At 32.9% G+C, this 10,179-nt stretch overlaps 2 protein-coding genes across 3 annotated transcripts in view; one reads left to right on the top strand and one right to left on the bottom strand.

Moving 5' to 3' along the window:
- The window catches only part of LOC106308255 (cystathionine beta-lyase, chloroplastic), a 2,584-nt gene extending 660 nt beyond the window's left edge, over positions 1-1,924 (top strand). The window contains exons 3-12 of the mRNA XM_013745401.1: positions 38-108; positions 198-289; positions 362-449; positions 531-642; positions 717-813; positions 887-968; positions 1,053-1,170; positions 1,246-1,353; positions 1,425-1,527; positions 1,617-1,924. Coding sequence (XP_013600855.1) covers positions 38-108; positions 198-289; positions 362-449; positions 531-642; positions 717-813; positions 887-968; positions 1,053-1,170; positions 1,246-1,353; positions 1,425-1,527; positions 1,617-1,792 — 1,047 coding nt within the window. The 3' untranslated portion in view covers positions 1,793-1,924. The remainder of the gene's footprint in view (positions 1-37; positions 109-197; positions 290-361; positions 450-530; positions 643-716; positions 814-886; positions 969-1,052; positions 1,171-1,245; positions 1,354-1,424; positions 1,528-1,616) is intronic.
- A 399-nt stretch (positions 1,925-2,323) lies between these two features.
- LOC106307836 (two-component response regulator ARR9) lies at positions 2,324-4,148 on the bottom strand. 2 transcript variants are annotated; one of them, XM_013744903.1, is made up of 6 exons: positions 3,954-4,148; positions 3,608-3,724; positions 3,409-3,506; positions 3,209-3,286; positions 2,947-3,017; positions 2,511-2,865 (listed from the first exon to the last, which is right to left on the bottom strand). In XM_013744903.1, exons 2-6 carry the CDS (start codon positions 3,711-3,713, stop codon positions 2,511-2,513), a joined length of 708 nt encoding a protein of 235 aa, XP_013600357.1. In that variant the 5' UTR covers positions 3,714-3,724; positions 3,954-4,148. The 2 variants fall into 2 exon arrangements, with proteins under 2 accessions (XP_013600356.1, XP_013600357.1); XM_013744902.1 differs by having other exon boundaries at positions 2,324-2,865; positions 3,608-4,146.
- Positions 4,149-10,179: the final 6,031 nt, after the last annotated feature.

Below are 10,179 nucleotides of genomic sequence, written 5' to 3'. Positions count from 1 at the left end.
TTTTTTATTTTTTTTTTTTTTTTTTTTTTTTTTGCAGCCTTCTGCTATTGAAAATGGTCCTTATGACTACACAAGAAGTGGGAATCCTACACGGGATGCGTTGCAAAGGTATTTGTTTTCTTAGCTTCCTCTCTAGACTTGTTTGTATGTGTGTGTGTTTTGGTGGGGAACATTTCTCTTAATTTTTTTTTGTTTAGTCTTCTTGCGAAGCTTGATAAGGCAGATAGAGCATTTTGCTTTACTAGTGGAATGGCTGCTCTTACTGCTGTTACACACCTTCTCAAAACTGGTAACGTTCGGTACTGGCCTCTCTCGCTTGGTCTCATTGTTGTAGTTTTATTTAAAAACTTTGTTTCCATAGGCGACGAGATTGTGGCTGGTGATGATGTATACGGTGGCTCAGACAGATTACTATCTCAAGTAGTCCCAAGATCTGGTGTTGTGGTAAAGTTAGTATTACTTACTACCTATGATTCATATTTTTTTTAAAGACGATGATGATTTTGATTTGATAATATTGTTTTTTGTAGACGAATAAACACAACTAGTTTAGACGAGGTTGCTGCTGCTATTGGTCCCCGTACAAAACTTGTGTGGCTTGAGTCTCCAACCAACCCCAGACAACAGATCTCCGATATTCGAGTAAATTATCTGTGACGTTTCTCTACAACGTTTCTCAATAACATTTTTGATTTTAAGGTCTGCTTGGTTTGTAGAAAATAGCTGAGATGGCTCATGCTCAAGGTGCACTTATGTTGGTAGACAACAGTATCATGTCACCGGTGCTTTCTCGTCCATTAGAACTTGGAGCTGGTGTGTTAAACATCAACTCATACTTGCTTTACTATTGATTAAAATGTTTCGTTATAATTCTCTGGCTTTGTAGATATCGTTATGCACTCGGCTACTAAGTTTATAGCTGGACACAGTGATGTGATGGCGGGTGTGCTTGCTGTAAAAGGCGAAAAGTGTGTGTCTTCTTCTACTTCTCTTATTCCACTTTCAAGTGTGTTTGAGATACCATCCTATTACATTTGTCAACAAATTTCCAGATTGGCAAAGGAGTTGTACTTCCTCCAAAACTCTGAAGGTTCTGGGTTAGCTCCTTTCGACTGTTGGATTTGCCTGCGAGGTATCAAGACAATGGCTTTGCGTATAGAAAAGCAACAGGTCAATGGAGTTTTCTATTTCTCTCTTCTTTGTTGGTTCCACTACTTACATCAGCTGAGAAAAAAATATATTCAGGAAAACGCAAGGAAAATCGCAATGTACTTGTCTTCCCATCCAAGAGTGAAGAAAGTTTACTATGCTGGTCTACCAGATCATCCTGGTCACCATCTCCACTTCTCTCAGGTAACTAATGTACAAAAAGAAATAGAGAATCTATGTTCTTAACACAAGATTACATCTTATCAAAAATGCAGGCAAAAGGTGCAGGGTCCGTTTTTAGCTTTATAACAGGATCGGTTGCGCTATCAAAGCATCTTGTAGAAACCACCAAGTACTTCAGCATTGCTGTTAGTTTTGGTGAGAATCAGATACACTATTCTTTTCTTTTAATAGTATTTGGGATAGTTTTGGATTCTGATCTCACTCACTTTCTTACTCTATGTTAGGGAGTGTTAAGTCACTTATAAGCATGCCATGCTTCATGTCACATGCAAGCATACCTGCAGCAGTACGCGAGGCCAGAGGCTTGACTGAAGATCTTGTCCGGATCTCTGCAGGCATTGAAGATGCTGATGATTTGATCTCTGATCTTGATATCGCCTTCAGAACCGGTCCCATCTAGCTCCCCTTCTAGTCTCAGTCTTCTTCCTTTTTTTTTTTGGATCTTGGAAGAATCTGTGTAAGTAACCATAAAACATAATTTTGGTGTTTGAGAATGAGAACACATCAAACAAATAAACTCGTTATTGTTGGATTTGTTCTGTTGCTTATTTGGGGTTAAATCTGTAATCCAAGTTTGTAATAGACCTTCAAATCCAACATAAGCACTAAAAACATGTATCGAAGTATAGATCTTTCTTCAAAGTAAGACAACACTCACCAAAATACTTGATCTGTGAAGAGAGAATAGTACTCGGTGAGCAACTTGTACTTAAAGTCTGTTTCAGGGTAGGTAAGAAGAGGAACATGAGACAAACCATGACACATCTGCACCAGAATACACCAGATTTGCACCTACCTTTTTGTTCACTATGACAAAATCTGCACCGGAACATTGTGAATTGAAAACTACAGTTTGCAGATAAAGTACTGTTCCTTAACATACAAATTTCAGATAGCTGAGTTTCTTTTAAGTAAAACTTAGAAAAGGGAGTGAAACGAAATTGGGAATTGGGTTATTCACCATGTATTATGATTTACTGATGTACATATTATAAACATTATCCCATGCATCATTAGCATCCATTTCTATTCCCTCTCTGCCATGTATTACACTAGCAGAAGCATTCCTACAACAATCTAAAATCAGAAACATCATGGGGGAGGGGGGGTGGATAAAATCAGACAGCGGTTGCGATGCCCTCTAACCTAGGACGTGGTCTAGCTGTTGAGAGCCCTTCTTCCATTGTCTTCCTCTTGTTGTTACTCAATGCTAGCTCCTCTTGTTGTACTTGTACTTCTTGCAGATGCACTTGTTTCGGTTCTAGTTCTGATGGTAGAGGCAAGATTTTGATTTCCATTTCTGTTGGATTTTTAATCTCTGGTTCAACTGCTGCGGTTCCATTTGAAGGTTTTTCAATCTCTTCCAACTTCTGGTTTTTCAACTTTGTTTTCATCATATGAGGTTTCAGGTTGTTGAGATCAGCCAATCTTACTGGTTTCAAGAAAAACTCTTCAGCTCCTTCTTCCAAACATCTGTTTTTCATGATTAAGAAACATAAAAGAGTCGCACAACATAAGCTCATTAAACTCAAAAAATCTTTCATTGATCTTTACCTGCTGATCCTTGCAGGAACGTTCTCAGAGGACATGATTACTACTGGTATGCTCTTAAATGCTGCTGATTCCTGTAAAATTGTAAAACAAATGATACTATCAATGGACTGTACACATCAACTAGAAGTAAACAAATGGACAACAGAGAAAAATGTTCAAAAAATACATCTCACATATTGAACATTCTCACTTTCTTGATTATATATTAGGAAAAGTGATGCAGAGACTAAATCGAATAAACTAGAAAGAACACAAAAATTACCTTGAGTTTCTTGAGCAAATCATAACCAGTCATGCCTGGCATACAATAATCTGTAATGATAAGATTCACTTCCACTTCCTGTCAAAAGTCAAAACACCAAACAGAATAAACAATCTTCCATTACACAAAAGACTTGCAATCATTATTAAACTTAGTATTGAAGAGACATTTTCAAAAGAAAGGAGCAAACTTTTTCGAACCTGAGGAGATGGAGAAAGAGCAGTTGGGTCGTTACTCTCAATACCTTGTCTTAGACCCAGAAACTCTAAAGCCTTATAGCCTGAATCAACAGTTGTTACTACAAACACCCAAAAACATAAAAAAAAAAAGCTTAGATCTTTCTACGATTCTTACAATCTACAAAGACTGATTCATGTTGTTGACACTCGTTTTTATTACCTTGACAGGAAGACTTTTGAAGCAATCTCTCTATGAGTTTCCGATCAACTAAGCTGTCATCAACAGCTAAGACATGAAACTTCCATTCCGCTGCTGCCATACCCATTGCAGAAAAAAACTGAAGATTTAATCTTAAAACAACGAACCCAGATGTAAAGTCTTTGACTTTTTCTTGTTACTAGAAAAACTCAATCTTTGCTGCTATTTTAAGCTCAATACATGATGCAAGGGAGAGATATAAAAGGGTTTGTGCTTAAAACAAGATCTGATTTATATGTTTTCTAGTCTTCTTTCACCAAATCTTTGCAAAAAGAGGAAGAGGGAAAATGTATAAAAGTTATTAAACTTTGGATTGTGGAGAAAGCAAGTTCTGATAGAAAAAATATTTTGTTTTTTTAAGAAGACAACGCATTGGGAGAAAGAACACAAAAGTTAGAAATAAATAAAATAACTAGAACAAATCTTTTATGAGGTTTTTTTAGGATTAGATAAAGAGCAGAGCTTTGCTTCCATATTTTGGATATCAGTTTAGTTTGGTTTGGATGGCTGATCTATATAGGAACTGGCGAATTTTCAGTTTGGATGGGTTTGAATAGTTTTGGATTCAGTAAAATTAAGAATTAGATATACCTGTCAAATTTTGGTTCCAGTTTAATTTTAGTTCGATTATTTTAGGTGATTCGGATAAAATTTTAGATAATTTAAATTATTTTGGATATTTCAGATAAAAATATGAAATGGATAATTTTGATGGTAGTTTGAATATTTTTTTTGATATTTTAATCTTTTTCCAATTCAATTTTGTTATTTCATATACATAAATATAAAAACTGTTTGGTTATTTGAAAGTTAATCTACATTATTTTAGTTCGAGTTCGATTCCTGTTTTCATTTCTGGCTTTTCTGTCTATATACTCAATTTACAATCACAACCCCCATTGCTTTTACACCAAATTTAAAAGATTTCGTTTATGAAAACCATAAGTTTAAAAATATTGGGATTAACCAATGGTAATCTATTTTTGAATATAATGGTATAACAAATAACTTGATCAGTTGATAAACCTTTCTTTGTTTTTATAAACTTTTACAAAATAATATTTCCAGTGACTTTTTACCAAAGAAAAATATATATATATATTTCCAGTGACTGATACATAATGACAAATGGTAAATCTAACTATCTGAAAATGCACCGTCTAATCTTATAATATACGAATCAAGACAAAACGTCCAATGTATGAAACCCAGATAGATGCTTCAACCTACAATCCCCTATATATTACATCCATATCCTTTAAAAAATCTAAGAATTTTGTTGTTAGTTTTTGTTGAGTTTTCTTTGCATGTGATTTTTTTTATAATGACACTTTTTCTTGTTTTACTGGCTGTTCTTTTTTATAATTTACATAGCTAGTTTTAAGAACAGTCAGATCAATGCATATTTGTCTCTAACCTCCAAATTTTAAGTGTTTATATATTTGGATCATCCTACTTTCAAACTATTCAAAACACACACACAGATATATATATATAGATCATCCAACTTTTATATCATAAATATTTAGTTTTATAAATCTAAAGCCGACATTGATAACTTCATGTTATTTTATCCATCATAATCGTCCTTCTGACCTCTTAATTTTTGCGAGTTTTAGTGGTTATATTATTTTGATAACTTGTAAAAATATATTTCTCCACTTGAAAAAAATATATTTATTTTTCTCCACTTGTTTTTCGTCTTACGTCCAATGTTTTTCTCTTAGTTTTAATTTCAAGTTTCGTCAATATAAACGGGACCCGCCAAAATCTTCAGAGATATATGTGACGTCGGATGGCCCTTTGTGTTTATCATCATTAACTATCACGTTGTGTTTTTCTTCCAATTAAACGCTATGCATATTAAAAGATATCATACTACTCCAAAGATCAACTATGACGTCGGAGTATGTATTAAGCAAAACGTTAAATAATGGTGGCGTTTACCGAGCAGTTGGGGGTTTGTGATAGTGTTGGTGGCAACGATAAGGCAAAAATAAAAAGTTTGGTGTGGATTCTCTTCCAAAGATTTGTTTCCCATGGTCATGCCTTGCCCCATTATCATCATCATGATTGCCATTATCATCGGCCATGTGTCGAAGTCTCGGGGCCACATGATTAAGGCCCTCCAGTGGAACGTAACCTCTTCTTTCGTCCAGTGGGTTCCAGTTTGTCAATCTCTGTTTCGACATTTCTTTGTGAAATTAAGTAATGGGATTCTGAGGTGAAGCTTTTTGTGACAATCCGTCTCGTTCACTCGGAACTTGGTTCACAGTTCTGCAGGACACCGATCTTAACCTTTCATATGTGAATTGAGTTTTCACTCACTCCCCCATGTAAGTTATTCAGATCAATTGGTGACAACTCATCATGTTAGAGTATTGTTAAAAGATGAGGTTTTAGGTTCAAAAAATGTCAAACGTATCAATAACCTAAATGAGAAAGTCAGTGAGAGTTCACATGTGAGGAGTTAGAGTCGGTGTCCTGCAAGACTATAAATTGGATTCCGAGTAAGAAGGACGGGTTGTCACACTTTTTTATCTTAAATTAACATAATTTAATAGTAACAGTATACAAATTGTTACACTGGAACAAAAATTGTTACAATTGTTAAATTTCGAGATGCCAAAATTATATAAATTTTCAAAAATCAAAAATTATACTTTGAAACGAATGTTTGTGAAATATCATTACAGTTTCTTGTACATTCTATAAACTACAATTTATATTTTAAGACTCAAATCATCATATCTATATGCATAGTGCCAAATCATGTACATTTCGATAACTTCACTATTTTCATAAGTTTTTAATTTTTTTCTGAGAAAAAATGATACTTCTAGGGCTTATTCTCTGGTGAGTCATATCCAAATCATGCTGATGAGTTTCATGTAAGCAGTGATAATCACAAATGAAATTTCACTAATTAAATATTTTACTTTGTTTAAAATGATGATTTTACACACATATATAGATAAATTTAACACAAATGGACCAAACAGTAGACATTGAAGAGTAACTCAAGTAATTAAAAGGTGTAGTTCATTCAAAATAAAATAAAATAAAATAAAAGGTGTACATGTTCTTACATGAGGGCACCTCCTCTTTTTCTCTCTATTGCACAATTGACACTTCATCATCACAAGTTTTGACTCTAAAACATTGTTTATATAATGAATTAAGTTGAATTAAAGATGGATCAACATTTACTGATTCAACATATTAAGAGAAATTTTCTATCATAGCGATAAAAAAGTTTTTATCATAAAAGTAGTTATTAAGGATCAAAATGACCAAAATGTTTCATTAAATAGGTACACTTATACTCGTAAGATTAATTAATCTAGACCTTAGAATTTATAAATAAGGGGATGGGGTTTTAAGTTTTGGGTTTTTGGGTTTAGAGTTTAGGGTTTAGAGTTAAGGATTGAGGTTTTGGGGATGAAATTTTAAAAAAAAAATTTTTTAAAAAAAATATTATAAATTTCAAAAAAAAAAAACTATTTTGTTTATTTTATTTTTTGAAAGCTATTTTTTGTGATAAAAACTTAAAAATAGTTATTTGAGAAAATTGTCCAGGTAATAATCCCAAAGAAGAACCAAAGTTATTATGATCTGTAAACCGTGTTGCATTTACAATTGGATTACGTAAACATTGGTTGTCTTTGTGATCTGTAAACCGTGTGTGCGTTTGAAGTTATTATTTTAAATGTTATGTTTGTATTATAATATAATACAAAAACAAAAATATTTTTTTTATAAATAAAAAATAAAAAAATGAAATTTTAATATTTTCTTTGAAATATTACCAATAATTCATAAACAAAACATTAAAACATGTTAACGTAAGCATAATTAACCACAAAGAGATGGTACTCTGAAGTATTACATAAATGAGTTTTATTTACAGAGACGTGAATTGAGAATGTTGTGTAGTGGATGCGTGTCATAGTGACATGTGAATTGGACACCCTCCCTTCACATGTCATGGAGTCAATGAACGTAATCCGATAAGTTTTCGGGGTGAAGTGAAATAGTTGCATGTGTGGCTTAGGACCACCCTTCACAGTTACAAGTATCTCTAAATCTGACAGTGTCTGAGAGCTAAAGGTTCATGGGTCCGTTTTAATCTTTAGCTCCCAATTTGACAGTGTCTGGAGCTTAACGGCTTAACGCTTATTTTGTTACAGTATATGAATTACACCAAGCGGTGAGCATTGAGTGGTTGTACCCAATCAGTCTTGTAAATAACAAAATAAATAAAATAGTTTCAATGTAGATACGTTCGCATATTATATACCGAACCACACACACGATTACATTATTAGGTCATCATTCTATTAATGATAAACTCACACCTAAGCTAAATGAGCGTTATGTCTTAATACGGTGAACCAAACCTCATGCATTATTGTAAAAGATACGATATTAACTTCACGTGTTTTGAGAATATCAATAAATGAGATCGATGTTCAAGTTAATTATACCAATACCAAAATACATATTTCATGTGTTGACCCATATTGCTCATATATTTATATATATATATATATGAATATATGATCTTATTTATTCGATTATTTAGAAAATAGGATGTACACCTTCAATTGATTTAACGATATGTATATAACATCAGTAAGAAACTTGAACTAGCTAGTAGGATATATTCTGATTTTGCATGGTTTTTGAGCTATTTATTTTTGTAATTATAAGAGAAAATGCATTGAATTAATGAATGAAAAGGAAGACACACGAGTAGTTAGAGATTCTTAAAAGAAAAAGAAATTATCGAGTTCGATCCTTCTGATAATATTCATTCAACGGTGAAATACAACGTTTGGTATACAAATGGCGGATCACATGAATTCCCCAGAAGCAAGTTCGATCCTTATATCTTATACTTTTGAATCTCCATTATTCGTATTTATGAAATAAAAATCATTATTGATGTATTTTTAAAAAGGCTATGCTTCTAGGCTTCTAGGCTTCTAGCTGTAGCTTTTTCCTCATAATATCAGGCAATAGGTTCCCTATATGATTATTCTTTCTCATTCTTCCTCTGTTTCTCTTGTCGCGATGACCATTCCTGTGTTAGACGAATAATAAGTAACAGAGATTGGTAAATATTTAGATACTATAATCGATTAAATGTAAATGTGTTGATAAACTCTATTACTATAATTTTAAAATGAATAGTAATATGTAATTCTGTTTCATGCAATTTTACTATATACGTAAGTAACGTAACACATACTAACGAATATACATTTTGTAATTACGATATTGCATATCTTTATCAACGTTACAAGTTTGACGTTTCAGAAACCGTCCAAATGTTCTTAAGGTGTACAATTATTGGAAGAAACTATTGCATATCTTAGTGTATATGGACTGAAGACAAAATCTTGCACAATACTACCTACTTCGTTAGCTTGAAAATGCAACGATGATTGGTTCACTTTCCTGCTACGAGACTGTGCTAATAATATAGAGATTTATAAAATCAATATAATATAGTAATAATTAATAACGTAAACTCAAATCTGAAAATGCCCTTACAATAGCTGCTCGGGCACATTCCATACAAGGGGTGTGTCCCTCCGATGGAACACAGAGCCAGAGCCACATTGTTGTACACCAAATCTCTTTTGCCTTTTTTTTTGGTTCTTTGCATATTTGCCAGCAAATTCTTATATTATTTTATTTATCGCGTGTGTTTTATTTCAAATTAAGTATCATTTAATATTTAAAGTGTATATGATTGTGTTCATATAAACTCGTTTAATAATAATAAAGCTACTAAACTCATTCAAACACTTAGTGACATATCTCTCGCTCTTCTTCAGAAACATAAATTATGATATATGAAAATACATTTTTTCAACTGTTCTCCCACTTTCTAACAACAATTTATTTACACCTCACACAAGTACATTTTACGAAGATACTATTGGATTTATTCCTTTTTGCTAAAATTAAACTTTATAAAACTAATGACATCGTGTTACGAAAGTCAAAAATAGGAGGAATAACACGATAGTCCAAAATAGGAGGAGGAACCGTTTTCGTTGAAAATATAAAAGATGTGGGGCCTGCTGCACTATTTGCACAGTAAATTTCTTTTCTATATATGATCGATTTCGATAATTTGAAAACGCATCATTCACTCTTCTCTTCCCTCTGTAATAATCTTTCTATCAGTGTTATAAATTCTACGGGTATAAATTTTGCCCTTATTTAAATTCTCGCGATACAATAAAATTCTAGTTCTTTCCATAACACGTTATCAGCACGATCACTCTGCGATTCGGTAAAATTTATTTGTATCATTTATACCCTGTTATAATGGTCGGTATACTCCCTCTACTATTATTTATATCATGTTATAATGGCCGGAATACCACCTATATTATTTATTAGTAATTTAATTAATTTAATGGTCGGCCGGGCCGCCTTATATCCTGTTTATTATTTATTGGTCGGCCAAGCCGCCTCATATTCTGTTTATTATTTATTGGTCGGCCGAGCCGCCT

Source organism: Brassica oleracea, chromosome C8, assembly GCF_000695525.1.
Source record: "Brassica oleracea var. oleracea cultivar TO1000 chromosome C8, BOL, whole genome shotgun sequence".
Lineage (NCBI taxonomy): Eukaryota > Viridiplantae > Streptophyta > Magnoliopsida > Brassicales > Brassicaceae > Brassica > Brassica oleracea.
Note: the sequence above shows the minus strand (reverse complement) of the source record. Positions and strands in the feature narration are given on the sequence as shown.